Source organism: Botryllus schlosseri, chromosome 2, assembly GCF_051294905.1.
Source record: "Botryllus schlosseri isolate E-star chromosome 2, Bs_hap1, whole genome shotgun sequence".
NCBI classification, from domain to species: Eukaryota; Metazoa; Chordata; class Ascidiacea; order Stolidobranchia; family Styelidae; genus Botryllus; species Botryllus schlosseri.
The window spans coordinates 22259776-22285739 of record NC_137237.1 but is presented as its reverse complement, the minus strand read 5'-3'; the positions used below and the strand labels follow the sequence as shown (position 1 = coordinate 22285739).

The 25964-nt window shown below is 40.1% G+C and overlaps 1 protein-coding gene across 2 annotated transcripts; it reads right to left on the bottom strand.

Moving 5' to 3' along the window:
* Positions 1 to 934: 934 nt before the first annotated feature.
* LOC145434147 (uncharacterized) lies at positions 935 to 23884 on the bottom strand. Of its 2 annotated transcripts, XM_080311460.1 has the most exons (6): positions 13099 to 23884; positions 10030 to 10139; positions 9576 to 9879; positions 8155 to 8388; positions 1963 to 2113; positions 935 to 1890 (listed from the first exon to the last, which is right to left on the bottom strand). In XM_080311460.1, exons 2-6 carry the CDS (start codon positions 10086 to 10088, stop codon positions 1181 to 1183), a joined length of 1458 nt encoding a protein of 485 aa, XP_080167586.1. In that variant the 5' UTR covers positions 10089 to 10139; positions 13099 to 23884; the 3' UTR covers positions 935 to 1180. The 2 variants fall into 2 exon arrangements, with proteins under 2 accessions (XP_080167586.1, XP_080167585.1); XM_080311459.1 differs by lacking the exon at positions 10030 to 10139 and having other exon boundaries at positions 13099 to 23879.
* Between the last annotated feature and the right edge of the window lie 2080 nt (positions 23885 to 25964).

Here is a 25964-nt window from a genome sequence, read left to right as displayed (position 1 = left end):
TGGATACTTCTACTTCTACTTGAGTAGCTTTCTTGACTACTTTGACCACCTCTGATGTTTTGTATGATCCCGGACTCTTCTGATTTTTGCATTGCACGATATTTTTTGAGAATTCTTAATAGCAAAATTCAACACATCGCCGAGGTATATGATTTGCAATAGATGCTCAACGTTTAGCAGGTTTATATTAAATTCATATTTGAACATTGAAGACAGAAACAGGACCCGTATTGGATCAGTATTCCATTTTATAGATTCACACTCGAACGTTCCTGACCGAACGTCGTCCGTTGAGTTCGATATATCCCTGACTATGGACTTCATAATGACCATCTCACTGAGAACGAACGCCTAGATTTGGCATGACTTGACTGGTCCGCCGCGCCACTCAACTTGAATTTGGCATATACCAATATCTTACCTCCGGGTCGCGTTCCTACTATCTCACTCGATGGCGATGCACTCACTATCGGAATCATTGCATCACTCTTTCTCGTAATTTCATAACCGAAATGAAGACAAGTCAACACTATTTATCGCTAAAAAGATGTGTAGTATATTCACTGATCTGCCGCTTCGTCTATACGATGGTTATATTGGTTAACCAGATGAAAACGCACCCCCTATACGTATTACTATAAGCTAACACTCTGTAAATCCATCCTAGTGCCTGGAATTAAGACATATTGGGACGCAGCGCCGTTTTCATGATCTCGTGGCAGTAGGATGAGCATGGAAATGGAAATACTGGTTGACCCACAAGTATGAGGTCGATTGTAACACCACTCCTTTAAGTCACTACGAATTCGCAATGCGACTATGTATGCATAGTAGATTACTTGCACAGAGTACTAAACGCCATCAGCAGTTTAAGACAGTGCTTTCCTAACAAACAAGGTTTCGCAATGTTGCATCATGATCATCAGCCTGCATAATTGATAATACATGTCTCCGTTTATTCCATGAAAATGCTGAGTTGGTGACTGTGATCAACATCAAAACTGCAGCAGTAATAAAAATAATAATATTTAATAATAATGGTAGGAATGAAACAAACCCTTACACCAATTTCCATACTACAGGCCTTCTGTGACAATGACACATTCTATTACACGAAGAAACGAAAGCTTCAACTCGGCCTGTCACAATACATTTAATGATAACGGCTTGTAAACTGAGATTAGACCTTCAGGGTCGGTGATGTGTTAGAGTGGTGCCGTTTCAATGGATATTTCGAGGAATGCCGGCGAAGTCCATTACTGCTCGTGGAACTGCCGTCTGGAGAGGGACTTGTAGGTGGACTTTGTCTGGATAGTACCCGGGACAGAGCAGTTGCCGGTGCTCGAGTTACCGGTACGAACGAATCTGTCATCGACACAGGCAGTCGCTGACTCATTGCCATTTTGTAAGTGTCATGCAATTGGTTAGGTATCATCCCCATTTGAGAATAACCCGGGATGCTGTTCTGCGGGAAATACCGCACATTCGCTTGCTGCTGCCTCAACGTTTGGTTTGCGAGCATGGAAAAGTAGCTAGCAGGAACGGAGGCTAATGTATTCTGGTAGAAGCTGTCGCGCATATCTATGCTGGTCTTGACAGGATTGCTTAAAGTTCTCTGTAGATCCCTCGGTTTTTCTGTTTGTAAATCAATGTGCTGCTCGCCTTTACTTTGAGGTAAAGCTTGTAATTTACTTCTCATGTTACTTGCAGCGATATTGTTTGATGTCGCTTCATGTGCCACGCTCAAATGAGATCTGATTTCATCACTCGGAGACAACGACGAGCTTCGACACAAACCGGCTCTGGTGTCATTCGCCGCCATTGCCATGAGTTGTGCCATTTGTCCGCTAAGCGCGGGGTGGAATCCCATAGGAGACTGCAATCTGTTGTCTGTAAGCATATATTGCGTAAGCTACTCTCGTCTTTGAGGCAAGGGAAGTAAGGATTTTTCCATATGCTTACCGTAGTATGGCGGCACAGTAAGAAGAGGATTCTGTGGTGTGTTAGCCATTTGTGACATCAGCATTGCGTACATCGTGGGATTGATAGCAAACGGCCATGAGTGAGTCATTCTTTGTCTCTTGTCTTTCATTCGTCGATTTTGAAACCAAACCTGAAAACAGCCGCGTCATACGTTAGCCTACTCGACTCACGTATACCCAGAATTGAAGATTAGAGATTAGATAATCATTATTAATATCGTACTATTAGAATAATCATTGCAGTGGAATGACGGCACAGCTTTACTGTGAAAACGACACCGACGAATGAAGTCACTCTGTCCGAAATTATCTATATCTACAATTCTACATATATGACAGCTCGCGCACAAATGGAGCAGGTTTTGCATGGTTTATTGTTACCAGCACCAAGACAGCAATCCTATAGCTCCCCAGTGGTGATATCATACCAACCAACCATAGCTGGACTTGGACTTGGATTTGAAAGTCCAAGGCTAGTCTAAATCTAAATCTAAATTCTGAATTCATTCTGTATCATGTTGAACTCTTGTTAATCATGTCTATACACACCGTAATCACGTTATTTTTTTCAAAGGCTGCATGAAAATTGGAAATTATGTAAACTCTATGATAAGTTGAATCCATCGTTAAAACGTAAATACACAAATTCGATCCTAATGCGTTTTTTCTTTTTGAATCCTTGTCATCAAGATCAAATGTCCAACACCAGCGGGTTCACTGGTCAGCAGTGAGTGGACATAAAGGGAAGTAACCTACGCTTCCTTAACATGACTGAAGTGGTGAGGTGTAGAAATAAATACTGTTATGCTCATTTGCTGTTTAGGACTCCGACTATTATCGACAGTATTCAAATCCATTATCCAGAGGTCCATGATCCCTGATCACTGATCAGTGATCACACTCACACACTACTTTTTTGCCTTACTTGATTATCCCGAAGCAACGATATTTATGCATCACCTTGTACAATTGTTGATATATGCAGGGCATGGTATGGTATGGAAGTATGGTATGGTATGGAACGAAATTTCGGTATGGAATATGGAAGAGTGCAAGTATGGTATGGTATGGAAATTTCCTAAGTATGGTATGGAACGTTTTCTCCATACTTCCATACTTTTTCCATACTTTGACAGTTTTGCCCGAACAATGACAACAATCCTACTTTCGATTTGTCAAATCGATTGCATACCACAGAAAATCGCTCATTGTCTATTTTCAATGTTGATATCTCAAATTGTGAATCATGACTCACCCATCCCGGTCGACATCTATTTAAAGACAACAACGCAACGAGCATGAATGAAAATAATATTATTGATAATCATTCCAATCTAAATATCATGAAAACGAATGCTATTCGACCGCTGTCGCGTTATACAAACTGCATTTCGCTTATCGTAACTTCAACTACGTACACAACCAATAGTGTTTTAATATCGTAGACTCTGATAATGTAGAAGTTACGTGAATATTTTTACCAATTTTTGTAACTTGGAAATATTTTTCTGCGCTTTGAGAGGATGATCATCACGTAATATCTATTTGACAGAACCATCATTGAAATTCAAAAATATGTAGCTCGTCTTGGAGCGACGTTACGATATGCCAGCCTACAACACGCATTGTAACTTCATGAAAACTGGTTATCTCTGATATAATGGAGAGTGAACACCCTGATGTTGGCTAATGAAGCTAATGAATATGACGATCGTATCACTAATATTTAGGCCTCATAGCTTATTTGCAATTCAGCCAGTCGTATCATAAGTGCCTCCAATTAGCGAGAATCGATTGGACATTGGAACGCGATCTCCCTCATTTAGGTTGTTATTCATTCGTATGCGAATTGGTGTGATAGAAATCACCTGATTCGTTATGATAAAAGTATATGAATATGTATTCACGGAAGATCGCGGAATCCCTATTTGATAGCATAGCCGGATTCGTTACTGATGAAATGACATATTTCTTTCTGTTTGCGTTATAGTAGCGTGCAACAGTGTAGCTCAGGGGTGGGCAAACTTTTGAGCTCGCGAGCCGCATTCAGCATCGGAATCCTTTTGCGGGCCGCACTATATAAAATTGGGATTATAAAACAAAACGCAATATTGGTACTTGATTATTTAGTGACGACATGTAGGCTATATAATGTATATGCTTAATTGCTTTTAGCTATTTTCTCGCCGGACAAGAAAATTCCCGTGATTACAGCGCAACGCTTACAGCGATTGGGCACTAACGCTCATGGCTTACCAATACGATATTCGCTATAAACCGACTAATCAGCACGGAAACGTCTTCAGGATTACCGGACCACGACCTAACATCGACCTCGCCCTCCGCCACATGCCACCCCATTTTGTCGCTTGCGTCTTATATTCTCTGCATTACTTTTCATTCAGTGTGCTTGCGCATGCCTCTTATTTACGTCGCCTATAGGCCAAGGTGGGTGTCTGATCTTAATGGCTACTCCAAGTTGTTTCGACACCTTCCTATCTTTTCATTGTATCGCAGTCTTGTGATGTTTTGAAACGATGAAAATATTAATAAACCTGATTGATTGATTGATTGATTGGTTTATCTCGCCTACCAAAGGATCCAGACCCTGAGTTTGACGAACTGGAAATTCGTGAAAACGCGGAGATCGTTCACGCTATTAATATGGCATTCGATGGCTTACCGTTAACTCGCAATGAAATTCGCGACGCGACGCTGAAGGACAAAACCATGAAACTAGTAAAATTATCTGTCACTCATGGCAATTGGAATCCAAAGACGCACATTGATGATTTTTCTTGGTTTTCGACTCGCAAACATTCGCTCTCTCTGCACGAAGACATAGTCATGCTCAATATTGATGGTTTTCAGCGCGTAGTAATTCCGCCGTCACTTCGCTCACGAGTCTTATCATTGTTGCGCGAAGGACATTGGGGTATTGCGAAAATGAAGCAGATGGCTCGACGTTACATCGTATGGCCTTCCATTAATCGCGACATTGAAAATCTCGTTAAGAGTTGCGACGCTTGCCATAAGGTAATGAAAGCGCCTGATCGCCAGTATCGCGAATGGCCAAAAACGTCTGAAAGCTTTGAACGAATTCACTTGGATTTCGCAGGTCCAATAAACAATAAAATGTTTCTTGTCATCGTCGACGCGCATTCGAAATATCCTTTCGTTAAAGTAATAAATGTCGGTTCTACCACAACCTTGTGTGTGGTCAACGCGTTGAGGGAAGTCTTCTCTATCGAAGGCTTGCCCATAACAATTGTCACGGATGGCGGGCCGCAATTCACATCGAATGAATTCGATACGTTTTGTTCTAATTTGGCAATCAGCCATATCGTATCACCGTCTTTTCACCCTGTCTCGAACGGGGAAGCGGAGCGTTTCGTCCAGACTTTAAAAGCTGGATTAATAAAAAATTGCGACGGGGAAAAAGATCTCAACTTCGCGCTGGGCATGGACTGAAAAACGCCTGCCGAGATTTTACATGGTCGACAGCCGCGCAATTTGTTAAGTTTGTGCTCGCCCTTCGACAAATCGAAACCCGTTACGCCTGGACAATCAGTCACACATTTTGAGATTGGTTCCTCGGTTTACGCTCGCAGTTACCGACGCGGACCAAAGTTGGTTGCTGGCGTGGTGACGAAAATACTGTGACGTATTGTGTACATTATAAAAACAGATCATGGATATTGTAGAAGGCACAAGAACCAACTCCAACCACGCTTGATTTCAGCTGGCAATAATACAGCCACACAGGAAGTTGCTCAGCCTCAACAGTCACAAGCTGAGCAACCATTGGTTAGGAACAGGGCACAAGGTCCTGCAGCTGGTCCTGCCCGTACGTCGGGTAGACGTTATCCTCTTAGGAATAGGAAACCCACCGATTTCTATAGACCTACGTAAATGTGGGCATCCCTTTAACTTACAGGGGAGGACTGTTATGTTCGTGCATTTACGTTTAGTGTTGTTCAATTCCTAATTTCTATAGGACTAGTAATTACCGCCAATCATTATTTCCTCATGTGTCGTGCTTGTATTTATACCCTGTGTTCTGTTGTCTACTGGTCTTTTTCGTTTAACTGCACTCTGGATCGTGTCGCTGCCTAAAGTTATTCTGCTGTATAATATACTGATTCCGTATTGCAACCTCGTCGTATTGAGTTGTTGTTCAAACAAGATCAAGAACATAACAAATCCAAACATTGCTTTGATGATACCGTTACACGCCCCAGAAACAGGAGCGAGATTTCATAGGCTGTTCGACGTCAAATTTGTCAAAACTATAGAGATGAAAGTCGGTTGTCCCGATTCTTAGAACAGGATTGAAATTTAAATCTGTGAGCAGCGATGTGGACATAGATTTACTAATTCCACTTTTGGTTCAGTTCCAGGACACACAATGCTGCCAGCATCATAACCATATAAATAGCCTAATCCTACGCATACAGAGAAGTCTACCTAAGACACGCGCGAATCGTTTTTCATAAGCACATCACTGAAATATTTAAAACTGGAGTGACCAATCTGAAATCACACTCGTAATCCGAATTAAGTCAATCTCGTTTAGGATTTCTGTGGTGTTTAGCAGTTGAAACCTTTCAAACTGCGCGGGCCTTGAGATCTTGTCGCGCCAGAAATGAAACAAAAAAATAGTGTAGGAAGTATTTTCCTTAGTACAGTGGTTCTCAAATTTTTTAGGACACGACCCCCCCCCCCCCCCTTATGATGGTAAAAGATTGCGCGCCCCTCTTATTGTCATGTCACAAAATGCAACCAGGATGCTAGCTAAGCTAACGAATATAGTTTTATGGCACGAAAGGTTACGACTGTGGAAGAGATTTTTTAAAATGAAATTCGGACTAAATATACAGAGCAATAATGATGAATGGGGTGTTAGTCGCGCGGGGCGCGAAAATTTTGTTCAGTTGAGCTCAGCTTCGCGCCTCCCTTCAGATGCTTTCACGCACCCATGGGGGGTGAACCCCCCAGTTTGGGAACAACTGCCTTGGAATTATCGTGGTGAAATATATAAGAAACAGTTTAATCAAGTCCCTGCATTAATTCGATTTTTCGTACGCATTTTATCAATATTTCTAATAAGTTTCTTTAGACTCTCGCGGGCCGCACGGAGCGGTGTGGAGGGCCGTATGCGGCCCGCGGGCCGTAGTTTGCTCACCCCTGGTGTAGCTAATGGTCGCTTATATCTACCGTACGCATAAGTTCGTCAACACCAGAAGGTTATCTGACCCATACATTACATTCGGCATTTCCACATGCAAATTGGTGGTACCTTGGTACATTTGGAAAAAAATAAAATCCTTGCTACTTTTGTGTCGACTTGCCTTACATACACATTTTACGGATGCGCAACATTGCATTTACGGTTACCAGTTCACTGCTCATTAATTTTATTGTGAGCTGTTCAATTCTGGTGGTCTTAACTTTTACCAATAGCAAGTCTTTACAAAGCGTAGTCTTACCAAATTTTATTGGAGGACCAATTTTAATGGGTATAGAAATATCGATTTCAGGTTGTGTTGAGTGAAGAAAAAAGGTCGGAAACCTATTTTATAATTTGGCAATACCTTTGTGTTATGTAATTTTGTAGATGATGTACTGCTAGCAGTGCGTTACCACACTAGATTTACATGTCGTGAGATTCTGTTGTGATTTCCAAATAATCCCGTGTGTATATATATTATATGTCCAGTCTTCGATAACTAGGCAACGTACATCCATGACGACATATGATATAAATGAACTGAAGATATTATTGGTTTGGTGCATCAGGGCTGTTTAAATGGATAATTTCATCTTAAATTATTAGAATATAAACACTGGAACATTTCCACACATAAAAATAGAATATCACTGGTGAGGTTAGGCAAGTTCCGAAAGTATGGAAAAAGTATCAAATATGGTATGGAAGAATGTTGCTATGGTATAGAAAATTGTCAAGTATGGTATGGAACGATTGGGCGGGTATGGAGTATGGAGAATTCCCATTCCATACCACACCACACCATGCCCTGGATATATGATGTTCTTTTGAATTCTCCACTAGTTGCTGACGATTAGCCTTGACGAGTGTCAACCCAAAATATGTGGGTTCATTTCAATAAGAATATATACTATTCACCTGGTATTTACATATTATTGGTACCTTAATTGTTGTCTCTGGCAAACCCAGTTCTCTTGCCAATTCGCATCTTCGTGGCCTCGACACGTAGTTTTCTCTGACAAATTCGTTTTCCAAACTGGCGACCTGCTCTCTGGTAAATGCGGTCCTGTATCGACGTACGCCCGACGGGTCGTTGATATCCACTCGGTTTGACGCTATGTCATGTTCGTGAATAGTGCTGTCTCCTGATTTGCCAGTACGCGTGGTTTCGCGACTCTGGTAATAGCATACAGTTTGATGGGGAATCGTAGCAAGGTAAGATTTATTGATGGGACCACTAGAATTACACGTGTGTCACATAGAGACAGGTTTACAATTGACATGGATCCAAAAATTAGCACAGCTGAAAAATTAAATTTTCCCTATAATTATAACGCATGTCTTATGCTTCTGGTAATGTGACTCGAAGTAGTCTAGTTATTTTTTATCGTGGTTCTAATGTCACAACTATATTGCAATGATATTGCAGTTTGCGGGGCACTCGGCTTTCAAGATGCGTTTGAGGTTTGACGCTGTTGAATTCCTTGAAATGAGCTAAGCTTAATTCTATGCACTGGTATCCCCGTACTCACTAATAGTTTTATTTTGACTTACGCGTTTCTAAATTTATTCTGTTTTATGGAATTAGCCTGACCGGGATCTGTAAATTAAGTGTAAAGTACAACCAGGGGCGGGCAGCTTTTATAGTCATATATTGATAAACAAGGTGAAAATGAAAATCCCTTCCAGAACATACTTTTAAATCAGGTCCTTTGTTGAAAACCGGCTTTTCAATTTGTTTTAGCCATGGGCATGATCATGATCACATATATATATGAAAATTATCATCTAAAATTGCAATTTTAGGTACGTTTGCATGTATGCGCTTTGCGCAATGTGCACGACATGGAATGATAAAAAGATATATACTCCTACATAGTCAAAAATATTTTCAGTTGATGAAATCACGACGAGGCGTCCATGCACGACAGACGAAGCTGCACCAGCGAGAAATTGTTCGCCTTTCTCACATTCTCTTTGATATTATCCGTCAACCAACAGGTCATTCTGCGTCGTGACCACATTTGTAAATCCAAGAATAATGTGTATTGCAATTGTGTCAAAATGATAAATCTTCAGAGATCAGAGGTGCATCAGAAATGGGCTAAGCCTAATTCTATGCACTGGTATCTCAAACTGGTTTAAACATCGCACATGTTTGTCTTCACATACGATTTGTTTTTATTGCAACGCCATATTCTGCGGATGATTTCAAATGTTGAGCCACATCTTTTCGCTGAAGATGAGACACTTCAGCATGACCGTGATCTGATCAATTATCATGATTTAGTATGGAATGAGCCTGAGACATAGTATACACGTTTTAATACAGCTCCGGCTGTTTCATCAGTAAAGTTCCTTACCATATGAACAGGAGATGTTTCATTGTCCTCTGAAGACGCCACGGAATATAGTTCTGCTCGAGTATCGCTGACACGTTCTCTCTTCACGCGCTTGAATGGATGTTCATGGTAGTTGTCAGAGTCAGATTCTCCTTCTTGTTGTTTGGAGGAGTGCGTAGAATAGTTTATGGGCGCTTTCGATGAATCGGTGACCAATGACTCGATGAGGAAAGCTTTGCTATTTCTTTTTCTGCGCTGTGACGGGTCGCCGTTCGGTTGTCTTCCGTAGCGTTCCTCAATGTGTCTCTGGCCAATGCTTGTCGATCTGCAATAAGTTGGCATACGGTGACATTACGTTACGTATCACGTTAATCTCATTTTGCCGAAGAATGTACAAGACTTTGAAGTGACGTCACATTCTATTGTGGCAATGAAATGGTGAAAGAATTGAGCGAGCAATTATTGGCCGATTTACCGCAGGTCGCATATGGCGCTGCTGTTGAGCAAGGTGAAAATCTGACGCAGCAACTTCATTACTATTCGACTGCAATTGCTATTACAATGAATACATGTAGCGACATCACGCTGCAACAATACAAATAATAATAATTTCAAAGATCTGGTGGCTGATGCACTGAGGTCGTTAGTTACGAAGTAGGCCTATTTCTAATTTTCTGGAATACTCAAGTAGATTAAAACCTAATTGCACTACTTGCTCAGGTAGTTATGTTTTCAGACTACTTCCATTTCTAATTGAACAGTTTTTGACTGAACTATACTTACATTTTACGGTTAGGGTTGTGAAAAGTATATAGAAGTTTTGTAATAACATATAGCATCACTTTCATGACTGGAATCGTCATAACAACGACGTGAAACCCCCGCATCACGGTAACTGAATCTATTTTCGAAGATTGTATCTATTGGTTTTGTCATTAGTTATTTTTCGGCAGCCTTGAAGATACCTCATATCATTTCGAAAGTATAGCCACGTCCAATTATCTGCTAGCAGTATGCGACCTCTCCGCTAATTTCTTCTTTTTGTAACTACTTATCAGACCTTTCATTCTCTACTTCAACTTTAGGTACTTTTTGCATTTCCTTGAAATCGCTACTTCTGCTCATAGTTGACTAGAAATTCACGGCTCTACTTCTCCCTCTACTCGAGGAGCAACAATCAAAGAACAGACATAATGTCATCATGAATGGATATGTAGGCTTGATCTGGGTGATAAGTTGCTCCTCTCCACTCTTAGCGAAAAGAGTTTGTATTTCCACCCGTGTACCACCCCTGATTTACGGGTGTGAATACACAGTACACACCCATGGCACGCGAAATTGGAACCTACCTCAGACTTATACCTCTGTATAAATCGGTTAGGCCCACAACCTTTTAATTCAAATTGTGCATGCACGTAGGAACGTATAGGAAGGTTAAATTCTGAGTTAGGTTCAGTCTTCGTTCGTCTTCTCTCTCTCTCGCGCGCGCTCTCTCTCTGCTATTCCTGACAATCTTATTTGCTTGTCTAATCCGGAATATTAAGCTTTCACGTGAACGAATATACCAGGGTTGTAACGACTCGAGTCATGACTCTACTCGAGTCCGACTAGAGTCAATTGGTGTATTGACTTGACTCGGATCAAGTCATATGATTCGAGACTCAGACGGCCAATACCGACATTTCATTGTAATCTCGAATAGTAAAGTAACCAGCATACACTATTGGTATTTCGTCTATTGGTACTAGTATAATTGAGAATGCAAGCAGAAAATGCTAAAATTGAGGAAAATTAGTATATTATAAATGAGAACAATTCGATATCACCAAACAGTGTTATAAAAAGTGGATTTAACAAAACTGTAACTCGAAACTGAGCAATCAACGCAGTGACTTGGACTAGAACTTGAGTCATAATACCATTACTCGGACCCGACCCTCTGCTCGATGACTTGGACAAGGACTTGACTCGGTGGTGAGTTGAAAATTACTCGACTTGACTCGAGTCAGAACGATGAAAGTGAGATTGATTTGTGACTCGCGAGCCTTGTAATTGGTTACAACGCTGGAATATACGTATCACCTTTGAGATATATCCAGAGGTGGTCAAAGTAGTCAAGAAAGCTACTCAAGTAGAAGTAGAAGTAGCGACAAAAGAATCTACTCAAGTACAAGTAGAAGTACTTCTTCCATAAGCAACCTAAAACTACTTGAAGTAGAAGTAGAATTGACTGACTTTAAAAGTACTCAAGTAAGTAAGTAGTTGTGAAAACGATCCTGATTCGTTCACATGGATTGTAAAAAGGTGCAAATTGAGCTATGCGATACGTGACGAGCTTGATTCATATTGATACATACCAGCAGGCAGCAGGTATCCGATTTTCGATAGCATAAGCAATAAGCATCCGTCCACATCATGTGATGAAAATGATAGTATTGATATGGAAATGCGATGCTAATCCTCTGTTTTCTCGAACAGTACGTCTTAGAAAATAGCATGGTATGGCGCCATCCCCCATATTATAAGGCCCGTAGTTTAGTCGAAGAGCAATACGGAGAAGTTGTATAGGATACGGTGTAAACACTTTGCGCGATTAGTAAACGTTGATAAAAAAATATGGTGGACCGTAAAAATGCCATATTGTGTAGCTTTATTTCCAGAAATTAAAGGCATTACTACACTTGCTTTTATACTTTAACATGTATGTTATCCAGACAAAAGAACTGATATTATTTATAACTCAAAGTATATGATACTGGGAATTGAAAGTGAAATATAAATACTACTTCTAAAAGCAGAACATGTATTTCATGCTTTTAGTCCAGAAACTTTCAAAGGTGGTATGCTAACATAGCTCTAAAACTAAAAAAAGTCAGAGTCCACTTTTCCAGATTAGGACACGCCATGGATATGTTAGATTACGATATGACAAGTAGATGCTAGATTGCGAAACATCATTTTCAAATGTTATGATGACCCACATATACTGTGATGGATTATTTCGTATGGGTGACGTGCGACAATGTGGTGTGAACGGAATCACGTCAACCCTCTACCTAAATTATATTCACCGATATTTTCGTGAAACCATACTGGTCACCCCGTATCCACTGCGCGCGAAGCGCGACGAAAATTCTGGGCTTTACTAAACTTTTATGAAAATTAAATGTTGATACTCCGTAAAAACAGCTCCGAAATTTCTCGAGCTATCTTCCTGATTGGAAGATTGAACTACTTCTACTTGACAAACTGAAAATAGCGAAAAGTAAGTAAGTAGGTCACAAAATATTACGAAGTAGAAGTAGCGAAAATCAGATCTACTTGAGTAAGTACCAGAAGTAGAGGAAAGCTACTTGAGTACTTCGAAAAAGTAGAAGTACTTCGTTACTGACCACCTCTGGATACATCATATAGCGCAGGAGAATTCCGCGACCCCCAACATCATACTTTATAGTTGGGACGCGGCGTTGTATACATTCGTTCGAACGGTTCGCATAAGTGATAAACTCGTGAAAAGTAGACCTGTCGATGTGGTTATGCTTACCTTCTTAGGTATTCGTCTTCAGTTGGATCTTTCTCTGAATCTTTCATGTCCACGTCTTTCTCCATAGCATCACGCATTATCTTTCGTGAAATTTACCAACTTTTTTATGAAACAGAGTCTGTCGTATATCTTATTACTTTCCTACACAGAAAGCATCGTATGCTATTGTTAGATTGAATGAATTGCAGAATGAATTATTCTCGTTACGTCCAGGCGAAACAACGTCTAGGTAAAGCAGATATTAGGAAATTCCGGGGACTCCTTTACTATATGCAGAAACAGGAAAAGCTAAGGCCCTCGACGGGTTTTAGAGCGGTGCGCATCCGGTCTTCAGTGATACTCTCGAAAGTAAAACAGAGGTAGGCCTAAAGACAATTTCAGTAACTCACGTTACAAATCTATTGTGACGCCGCGTGCATATTGATGTCAGGAGCTCCAAAGTACAAAATCAAGCCATGCCGCGGTGCGTACATGAACTTTCCTATAGTCCTTGTGGGGAACACAATAATTATAATAAGGAACAGTTGTGAATGACTTTAAGGAAACCGCGCAAAGCGTAAAATACATATTCCTGTTAACAAATGTTATCCCAAATACCCGCATACAAAGTCACCATATGGATATAGTAACCGACATCCATTTTACTCTGCCGGTTGCACTAGCAGCACACCCCTAGTCTACACATTCGACATTTCACTGGCGCTTTGGGGTGCCTTCTCGGAAAACTTCTAAAGCTCCATCCCCATTTAGTTCTGCCTTTTCTCTATACACCAGACTCTTATGTTTCAGTCACCTCGAGGTAACTCCAGCCACAAAAGTGCCATCATAACTATATGTTCCACGGCGACACACTTCCCGTTATAATCAACGGGATTATAGATACAGAATTAACTTTTCTCTGACGTTTGAAGCGATTCGAAATGCAATTGATTATTTAGGCTTAAATATTTTTGTTTCCTAGTATACATCTAATTATTGCACATAACCATGTATTTATCTGACGCGACATGGCTTTTTCTCATCAATTTTTCTTCTGCTTACGGCTTCCAATCGGGAATGACTATTGTGGTTATGAATCTACTGTATATATATTTGCTTTCGTTGATACTCAAATTGAAATGTGTGGGAGTCTTCGAAATCAAGAGAAATAGCGATTTTATATAACTTACTACAAGGAATATGCTTAATTCTGACTGCTGAAATGCATCATGTAACGCTGAATAACGACTTGACGGCGCCAAGCACGAAATATGTCATTATAATGATGTTTTATCAGCTATTCATTCGCCTTTTTCTATTTATTCATCTGTCGTCCTGGCTTTTGTCATAGCTTACGCTAGACTAATGTATTTATTGAATTATTCTTGGGCGTGTGTAACCATAAAAATACATGCAAGTAAACAGTAGCACACCAATCCAGTAGCAAACATGTTGACCCAATAAAGGGTTAATATCCACATAATTTCAGCTGCACATTCACTGCGGCTAATATTACGTCTCTAGAAAGCGAATTACACACCAAGGCAATAATACGACCAGACCCCGCATCCATTATGATTGGCGCTTGTCTACGGAATGAATAACTCGTAAACCGTAACGGGGATGCTAATGGAATACGATGACCTTCCCAAATAAATTAAAGGTATTCAGATATTCTCGTTATTAATGTTTTACGGTTTAGGTATATTCAGAATTCAGGTTTTAAAATAGCGAGATTTCATTAAATCGTGTCTCTTCAATTATTGTGAAATCTATTGGTTACAAAACTTATCCCTGTAGATGAATTCATAATAATTATTAGGTTATAGATTAGCCTATCATACCACAATCGAATGAAACAAGAAAGCTCATCTTCTCGTTACAAGTCTTATGCTGTGAAACTGACTTTCCTGGGGATAAGTGCAAATTATATATTAGCCATTATTGTTTTATGCTGGTTATGCGAGTCAATGAGGCCCAAAACCTCATGAATTCTTACGACTATGTAATATATATACAGACCGTAAACATATCATTGCGCAGATACAGCGCACGCGTCATTGCGGGAAAAATACGATCATTGATGATAGAATTGAAATCATCGCATCGAGGCGCAATATTTTCGGCTTGAATTCGCATACAAAAGTTTGAATACATGGCCGAGGGTGATAAAAGATATTACGAGCCAATTCATGATTGCATCGTCGTTCCGAAATTGCTGACAACTTAACGAAATTTATGTAGATGGCGCCCTAATGTCCCGGTCGTAAATGTAATAGTGCCTTCCATATTACGCACGATAAACATGGAACAATACGGGAGGGAGCTTGACCCTTTGCCGCTCCCGCAGGTCCTCTATTACAGCAGGAAATCCATTCTTTCGGATGTTCATTATATTAAGAAATGTTTAAGGAGTAAATTATAGTAAACATGATATATATGTATGGTTACGTCGATTCATATTTCATTTAACTGTGCAGTAAAACCTCGGCTGTGTGAGGTCCCTGTTCACAAGCACTATACAAGAAACAATTTCGGTGAGCGCGATTATGGGTATGAAAATATCAATTTGAAATTCATATATTTACATTTTATGACAGTATTTATTGCCATCAGACGAATTCATCATAAATTCGCGGACCGCCATTTTGATTCGTATCTGCGCGTGGAAATGACTGATGTCTGCTCCTAAAGCGACGACTATGTATTCAGTAATCGTCTGAAAAACTGCTCACCAAACGCGTGTTAAGACTACGGTAGTCGCTAATGTTTCTTGCTCAAAGAAACCAAAGTATGGAAGGTAATCGTATTTTGGTAAATATCTGTGACAACATATGGTCAATTTGTTTCCACAAGTTAAAAACAAAAGTTGTATGCATTAAAGCAACTATGGGAATGGTTATACAAAAAGGTGAAATAGATATATTTTTACGTAATCATGATGCAACAGCTTCTATATTTACCGAGTGCTAAGGGACTATCTAGCAGGTGTGGTCTAAGTCAGGGGTTCTTAAAGTTTTTTGATCGCGGACCCGTTCAATGTTTGTGGGCGTACCCCCAAATTTCAATTTTACCTAAGGTATGATAACTAGGGCAAATTTTTGTTGCAGTTAAATCCGTGGAAATTTACATTTATTTTTGACAAAGGTTGCAGTAAAAAGTTGCATTTATTTTTTTCACAAAAGTTGCACTAAAAGACCACATTTTGCTCGATTGACTAAAAAAAAGGTCAACTTTCCGGCTCAGCTCCCGAAATACCCATAAGAGCGTTACTTCAGTGCTGATTCACGGTATTTCAGTCGAATTTGGCCGTGTATGTCACCAAAATCAAAAACACTTTCATGAAAAATCGAAAAAGTGGCAAAATGTTGCAAAACGTTACATGAAAAAAATGGACAAAAGTTGCAAAAAGTTGCACTATAAGATTCCTTCAAACAGCTTAAAACAGCATTCTACATATCTTACGAGTATTTAGGAAGCTGTAAAAATAAGCTGCAAAAGTTGCAAAAACTTGCCCTAATGATAACTAATGACTAGACACAGGACGGTTTTGTTGTTTCGTGATGACATTGTGCCCTTTCCGTGAACCCCGGTTTAAGAACCCCTGGTCTAACTAGTCAGCATTGCTACTCAAGTAAAAGTAACGCCGTAAATTTACACTTGAATACAAGTAAAAGTAGCAATTTCAAGATGTCAGAACTACTTCAATTAGAAGTAGAAAATGCACTCCAGTAATTTCAAAAAATATGTTTGTTCGATGAGTCGCATACTCTTAGCAGTTAATTGGAGGTGGTCACTTTTGAAATACGTGGCGAGATAGCACAGTGGTATAATCCGCGGCTGCAACACCGACCGAGGTCGACTTCCGAATTCCGATACCCAAGTGTTGGAGGTTAACCTAGGCTCCTCCTCGCCACCTCATCTGCGTCAGCGGTGTCTTACAAAAAGCCAAGAGGTGGGCCGTGCTATAAGTCGGCAGTTACGGAAAATAAGAAGAAGATCGGCCTGGTGTAAATGACCATAGTAGTCGACAAACACCATGAATACCCCAAACAAACAAGCACTTTTGAAATTGCAATATGCGTCCCCGCGACTAACGTAAAATGGCCAATGACACTACAATTTCCGAAAATATATTTCGCCCAGTTGTCACGATAATTTCACTCATAACAGTCATGCGAGCATATCCCAAAACTACTTTCTACTTTACATAATTCAAAGTGCAAAAAGTAAGTAGTTTTTACTAAATAACTTTTGACTAGAAAAAGAAGTACTAAAAGTATAGGCAAAACGTACTTGAGTACTCGGACAAGTATAGAGGTACGTCTGCTATCTGGTAAGGTGTGGTCACCTGATTCTGCAACTTTGCGCACTGGCATTTTTGGTGTCTCTCTAGCAGATTTAAGATCTTGGTTGCTTTCACACCTTATTTAGCATCTACTTGCAACGTAATGATTTTACTAATCACACGAACTCCGAAAGCCAAGATCTTAATATTATCTATATCGTCTGCTATCGGTTCAAAGAATTATTCAACTATGGAACAAAGCAGGTTTAAGTGATCTGAGTACACCTCATTTCACATTGGCAGAATTGTAAAGCAACAAAAAACAAAATTAACAACTTGTAAGCAATGTCATAAAATCAGCAGCAATTTAGGTCAATTTACAACCATGATTCGAATGGTGACAATTATTATTCAGCATATTGCATGCTATCTCTATTTATCTATGTTACAGTATCTGCGCGTGTGCTTTAGATTTCACCCGCAATCCATATATTCTACATTCACACATTAACGCATTCTTGTCAAATCGTAGGTACTGAATGGTTTACGCATCAGATGCGCGAAGGTCCAAGGCTCTGCCTTGACCGTTTATCTCATAGGAAGCATATTACGAAAATTCTCAAAATTCAATTTAAAATTCCACATTCGAACAATTTGGGGATCCACAGAATTCCTTGCTGCAATTGGCGTCACTCATTAGAACGGTAATGACTGTTTAGCCTTGCGAAGGCGTAACATTAGCTCTTAATTACGGGTAGGGAACGAATTACTCCAAACTCGAACACCCGACTCGGAAATGCGGCGGAAAGCGAAGAAAGAAGCATAATCCTCTCTCTCACCTCGTCGAATGATGATGCTTTGCGTTACGATCGCGGGAGAGAGGTTCAATTAAATATTTGTGTAATAATTTCTGACGCGCCGATTATGCGATTAGTCTAGAAATGTAGATGGACAGTGATTGGTTTTGTCGCTGGTAAATTATAGTTTGCGACCGAAATTTTCCTGTCGCAAGTCTCCACTAGTTTCGGTACGGGTCTAAAACTTCACATGCCAATCAACGGATCATAATGATACCTCGCTATTCGTTACACGACAATCGTGAGTTATGATGATTATAATGACGCAAATATTTCGGTATTGAAGATGAACCATAGTTCGCTCGCCAAATTCCGCACTACGTGACCAAATTTGCAAATTGACATCGATCGGAAGCCTTTTTACCAAGAGGAAATGCTTGATGCATAACACGAACCTGGAATGTAAATAAGTTTGAACGATGATGGTAATATTCATGAAAAAATGTACATTGCGCAAGGTAATTACGCGAACCTCAAATCTTTCAGGGTTTGATTGTCGGACAGGGTTTCGAATCTTGTGTTCGCACCATGGCCATATTGCTTATACTTGAGCAGATATGGGCCTATATCTTATCAATTAGAAGTCCCAACTCTTTCCTATAGCACATTATGTATATTTGCTCAGCCGACCGCAATCAGCCTATACCGGTTAACTCTCACCCACTTAAATATCTGAAGCTTCCCGTGATTACAATTCTGCAGTTTGTGACCGACATCACGATATGAGATTGTAGGTAAAATTTGCCGATGTTTTGCTACCCATGCTAGCAGCGTTATACTGACATCTAATTTGAGTGCTGATTTGGGACTCGAAATTAATATTAGTCTATGAGTCCGAGTCCACTAATCTGACCCTACTCCAACCATCGGTTCTGAATATGGTAGGGTTCTAAATATGGTAGGCTTACGTATATTTGTCTGAAACGAGTGTTCTTTGGCGTCCCCAACCACTGGTTGCCACATCTCATCAGCTTTCCCAATCATAACGTGGCTGCATTTTCACGCCAGATGCCCTTCCTGCCGCAACCCTGCATATCCGGGCTCCGGACCTACACTGGTTTGGTTAGCAATCATTTGTTGAGAAGTAGGCCTCGAAACCCGAGCGAACTTTCGGAACGCAAGTCAAGCGGTCGTCGGTCATTCTCCGAACTTTCCGTCGTACGCGAGTGATGATCATCACGCAACATATACGAATGTCATGCGAAAATAATTGCGAATGATTGTGCCTTCATTGTAGCTCTTATTAAACAAACAGACAACGCGAGTCAGACTTCCAAATATAGCAACAATACCGGTAGAACACAAAAGAGAATAGCGAATGACGATTAGTCCCCAATCACAGCCTAAACCTGCAACATGAATAGGCTTGTAACAAAACACTTGACACGAAGCTGCCATCGCATTTCCACACGCTCGGAATTATCTAGGAACAATGTGACGGCATTTGCAGCTACAAAATTACCCTGCGGTTAATCGATCACTCATCGGCGAACTAGAAGCTGGCGAATGTCACAAAATCTGCTGTTCGCCCCCTTATGCGAATTAATTGAACATTATCACAACCTGTTATCTACTCGTTTTGATGTAGAATCGATCAAAGCGACGTGCGACCGATACTCCGAGTAAACAATGGAATGCAGGAAATCGCACGATTCAGCGATTTCAAGATAACCGCCATTTTGATTCACCGGTGATTATCCAAATCGGACAATAGGCAACGTTTAACAAAAATATGGGTATCGCCTTCTCGATTTTCATAGCTGAATCAATAACTTGACGGCGATGCGACAGAGAAAGTATTAAAAAGACTTCGCATTACCTGCGCGCTATAAGTAGCACATTATTGGAGATTTGATCACCCTATTACCGTTTTCAGGCCGAGCTTGGTTGTCATTTAATAACTTACTAGTAATTCCTCATCATCAGCTTCTCATGTTACACAAATTAGGAAATGTATTCGGGTTAGCGTGGATTGCTTGTGTCATCTTTACCCGACCGACGGAGAAATTGTGACAGATATTAGGCAGGTACTCATATTATAATGGTCGTAACGATTTTCAGAGCGTTGTTGACAACGTCGCTCTGCAAAACAAGTAATGACTTCCCAGACAATTCAGTTAAGTATTTGTACATTGATATTTATTCCTTTTCATTTCTTTTGACAAAAAGTCGAAAAGTTTTTTTTCGCGTACGGTTGATAGCGACTATAGCCTCCGATCGCACTAAAGCAAATCTCTACAACCTTTTTAATTTAAGACATATTTCGATGAGATGTTGTCTTGGTAGCCAGGGTGCTTCGGCTACTATGACCATTTATTAGTGCGAATAAAAAAAACATTAATATAAAAAGTAAAAAGATTTGAACTATACCATCGACTAAAAGCGATTCGATTCTGTGGCAAAATGATTTTTACCGGTGCCCTAGTAGCGATGCATCGCGGCCAAAGATATACACTTCTTTTTCATGATTAGGGGGGGAAATATATATATAAGTTACACTTTTTAGAATGCGAGCTAAATATAAGATGGCCAACTCAAAAAGATTTACCTACCAAAAATGCTAGCGTAGATAGAAGATTTTCCATATCTACTATATGTACGCACCTTGATATACAATTTTACAGTGCACGAATACACATCACAGGCATGGAAGAATGAGATGCCATCGCATAACACCTCACAATTTACTATGTACCCGCACAATCTGGATTGAGCAGTTGGGCACGTTTCGCATTGACCCGAGAGTCGGAAAATGCAAATCTCATATATTCGCCTGCACTGCGCGAGTATGAATTAATCAATTCCGCAGAGTATCATGGATGACAGGCCTAGTACACAACTACATCCACGCGGTTCACCGCCACGATCTATTTGTTCCCAACGGCACGGTAGATCCCTTACATACAAAAAGCCATATAGTTGCGTGCATTCTAACTCATTCGTTTTTCCTGTATGCTACTTTCTATATTACGATACTAAGCGTAAATAAGACAGCCGCTGCTGGTATGCACGATCGGGATGTAACACCCCCCACTCTTTGCCATAAATCCAGCACAATAGAGATGTGACTATTTCGAAATGAAAGGCTTTCGTTTCGAAAACGGCAGTATTAACACAATCAGCTCGAAAAACAGCAGCAATGACAACAATGATCATAGCGAGGAAAGGGTTCCGCAATTATGTGAAATAACGACGCAATTTTCGGCTAAATTGCCGCAGCTCGCTTCGTAAACCCGCTATGATTTCTCTTCTCCCAAACGAGATCGTTGCTTGTCGACGTAACTGACTTCACATATATTAGAGGTCCTGGTTCAGCCCATGTATTATTTAAGCTGCGTCCCCATTTGTTATTAATAAACATGATCAATTGATCATTGATTGTGTCCGTAAATCATGCTGTGAATTGTCATTGACTGAACAAAGTTCATACGCGTAAACACGGCATTCGTAAAGGAGCTTCTCGGCTCCCGAAGACCAACGGGATTGCAAAAGCAATGTTTCTTTGCCACACACTGGGCGCCCAAACCACCGGCAATCGGGCATCGCCAAATTCTTGCCGTCAATTTGGCCTCTGTCTCATTAAATCTTAGATTCATAGAAGATGATGAAATCGTATTTGATATGCTCTTTCAAAGTCAGTTAAATGTCACTAATACGTCACAAAGACATAATTTATTTCACATTTAGAGGTGGTCCAGAATATTTCACAACGGAAAGTTGGTCTACATAACAAGGAACCACTGCTGCTCACCGTAACACTTTTTCATTCCTTGTTTGGATGACACATACACACCCGAACTACTTCTACCAAGTTATTCATTTTATATTTGCATTTTAAAAAGCCGAAACATACTTTAGAAGGATTTATTTGGCAAAAGATGTTGGAAATTAAATGATTACTTAGCATGAGGTATATTTTCTTAGCTTATTACTTTATCATGCAGAAATTATTGTAACCAGAAGAGCATCACCCAAAAGACTGGAGTACAAGCATGTGGAATCCATACGTATAAATACGGACCATGAATCAAATTTGATTGAATTTCTATATAGTTCGGTCATGTATAGTCTGTGTATAGGCGTCGGTGGATATGCGAACAGCAAGGCCTACGTATATAACTGTGGTTTATCATGATCACCAATGTATATTTTAGACCTAGTATGGAGTTTGATAGATGGACTGCACGAAGTGGTTTCGACTCCATCTTTCTTTTCGTAGTGACACAATTCATGACGGGTGCGGTGAGACACGGGCACTCTGATCAACAGTGCTGGCGGACCAAGTATAATAGTTTGTGTGGCAGATGCTGCTCGGCCAGCGTAATGTTGAGCCCTAGCTGTAATTACACCACGAGGGGGACTATATTAAATGTTCATGCCCATTCACAGTAATAGATATAATCTAAATCGTTATACCATAAGAAATACACAATCGCTGCTTTGTCATGCATATTGGAGCTACATCGTTCGCAAGTTAAAAGTTACAGTTTTGCTATGTGATAAATCTTTTTACCTGGGAGATTATCATTCCTGTCGGTAATTACCGCTCATTAGTGATTCTCACCGAAGGCTCACAAGCATAAAAAATTCAAAAGCTCCCATAATATACCGATACTCGGGGTGAACACGAGCCTGCTGATTTGTCGCCATACAAATTGTAAATGGATCGTAACTTCAAATAAACTTCAAATAAATTTCAGAATTTGAAAATTCCGTATTTAGTCGTTTTCACATTTTCAAATCGAGATCTATATGAGACTTCATACGAAAAATATCGGCAGTTGGCAATTTGAAAAGAATAAGGTGGCGAATTCGGTTTTGCAGGCGCATTTATCAGAGATACGATACGGGTGACTCACAATTCGTAAATCTCTAATACCACAAAATCCCACTTAGATATTGCAAGGTCTGTATAATTTAATTGCATATTTAGTTTTTATTTCGTCTGCATTCAAATGTGCTAAGGGAACTCCGGATAAAACAAAGATTTCATTTCAGTAAATTAGCGATATTTTGTGGCAGTGAGCACTACGCAGAGTCACTCAGTGAAATTTCCGGCCTTGAAAACTCATCTTTTCACGCTATGATTTTGCGAGCATTGCGGTAAAAAATAATCACTCTACGCGATTTCCACCCAAAGTATAGGCTGGTGCATGACTATTATTATTACCTTAGTCCATTTTTGTTACTCTATGTGTAGGTCATGTGGTCTCGGTTGGCGCATTATTCTGTCTATATCTGACGATAATCACGTGATAAGTACACGGTCGGACTGACCGATCGGGCCCATGGATCATACGTGTCACACCAGCATTGTTTCCGAGGAAAGTTAGCAAATTACTACAGCAATAATTTACTTAGCTGATTGCATACGTTGAAACTGTTCCAACATTTTTATCTGCGTTAAACGGTATTCATTTTTATCGTATAATAAACTTCGGTGAATAACAATAATGACTACGACGTGCTTTGATTCTTCGCGTTGTAGAAACTTCGTTTCAGTGACGAAGACTACGCTGTACCTTGCGACCTTCACTGTATCATCAGTTACAACTGAATGCAACGCGTGCTGCATGTTCATTAACTTATTGGAGCATGTACTTTCGTACGGAATACAAATTATAAATGCAGCGTTCTTATTGGGCGGTAGCATTTCCTGTAGGTGACAATTTATTTATAACATAATGATGAAGAATGTTATTAGCCCAATTTATATGGAAAATATAGGATGCTTTCTTATTATCGTGTACTTGTACTCGTTACGGAATATCGGATGAGCAACACGAGTAGGATTTCTCGAAAATTTCTGATGATTATTACAGAATCCCTAAAGTATCTCCATGAAAAAGAAGGAAATCCTACGCTGTCATCTCATGTTGAAAATGATTACCTATTTTCATGGAATCCTTTCTCGAAGCTACCTCAGGTTACAGACAACTTTTTCACGTGTTACGAGCTCAGGAAGTATAGCATATATTTACCACCATACAATCGCGCACATAGCTGTTGATTCTGTTGAAACATATGATGAGAGGCATCCATTAAATGGCGGGGTTTCTATACTTTGGAACCGTCTTTTGGTAAGTGTCACTAGTTACGATAGCAGATACAGATCTATCAAGGACTCCATTTTGATAGTGTTCGCATCATAAACCTGTGTGATTCGACGATTCTTGCCGGTTATTCAAGCCGACTATTCCTTTTCTCAGTTTGGCAAATCCAGCTAACTAACTATATGCGTCAAGCGGTCAGCAATACTCCCTCAATATAGTGACACTCGTGACCAATGGATCAGTACGAGTAACATGCAACAAGCCTGGTCGAGTGCGAAATTTGATTTCATTCATATGTTATGTGTGGAAATTTGAAATCATAGAATTTTCGGTATCATGGAATGATAACATGTAATAAAATCTCGCATAATATGGTGTTCAAACCATGCAAGTTTGGCATATAGGCTACACAACACAGCATTCAGAAGTAACAATTGTTGGATACAAATGTGCCCACTGCAATCAAATAGCTTTCATCATGTAAACATCAGCTATCAATTGCTTGATTGTAAAGGATAATATCTAAAATCGGAGCAAAACTGAATGGTATCTCCGTATTTGTGAGGCTAGGCGCTATGAATCGGCGAGCAGTCGAGTACCAGTTAGCTCGCTTCATCGCACCCTATGGAAAGCGACGTGCTCTAATTGATGTTACTGTGGTTACATCAGTGCGTCACGTGTGATGTGCTTGAGGATATCTTGCACGAAGTTTGATGCATGACAGCACTAGTGCAATTTGCATCAAATACCACGAAACAAAATCGGTATTTACAACTGTTACCTCATACCTTGCGAGATTAGTACCGGATGCAGTCATTGTGCTCCAGTGCCGTATCAGGTTGCTAACGGCGAACACGACACTACAATGTCAATATGTTACTTGGCACCTCATAGGTTGCATTGTAGATTGAATGAGCATTGTGAGGGATCTTCCATTTTGGTTACCATAGTTTAGTTATGTCTAGGTAATTGACTGCATTTCTGATTCTGGTGACCATTTTTGCGTTGCCTAATAAAAAGATGACTATCTCTGATATTGCCCGTGATTGACTAACACACAGTTAGTAGCGTAAACACAGGCAGAGCATTCAGAGGTAAGCAAATTGGATTCCGAGTAGCCTATTACTGTAGGTAGATAGTGAAAGCCTGTGCTATATGGACATCACTGTCGCCGTCAACTCTCACAAACATATATATGGGCAATGGGCATTGGGCATGTTATGTCGATGGAATAAGTGGACTTGCATCCTGTGCGGTGTGCGCATCCGGAAACTGCGAAGTTATATTACTGGAATGACAAAAATCGACTAAGCTCAGTAGGAAGGTTCATCGATATAGCTGTAATCAATCTGTAAAGTACTTTTCTGTGGCGCGCGAACCTCACGCCGCAAAGTGATGTTAATGCTCTCTATGCAGCTTTTTCAGCGAAACACAAGATCATAGATATCAGTATTTTATGCGATCAAATTTTCGATTGTTCTACTGTTTCCACGTTTTTCGTGAATTTACATAATTCCACATGTCATATCTTATATATTTATGTTTACTGCATAAATTTATTAGCGTCACCCTTGAGATGAACAAAATTCCAGTCCCTCTCGTAGGCTCGGTCAGAATCGAGCATAAAGCGTCGGTTTGATCACCCTCGCTACATCTTTATCAATGCAGTATGCATGCGCGTATAATAGC

Excerpts from the sequence above, each read along its gene's own strand:
- LOC145434147 (XM_080311459.1), bottom strand. The coding sequence starts at position 13,175 with ATGCGTGATGCTATGGAGAAAGACGTGGACATGAAAGATTCAGAGAAA. Across the intron at positions 9,880-13,098 it reads GAAGACGAATACCTAAGAAG|ATCGACAAGCATTGGCCAGA; the intron begins GTAAGCATAACC and ends AACTTATTGCAG. Across the intron at positions 8,389-9,575 it reads AAACATCTCCTGTTCATATG|AGTCGCGAAACCACGCGTAC; the intron begins GTAAGGAACTTT and ends TGCTATTACCAG.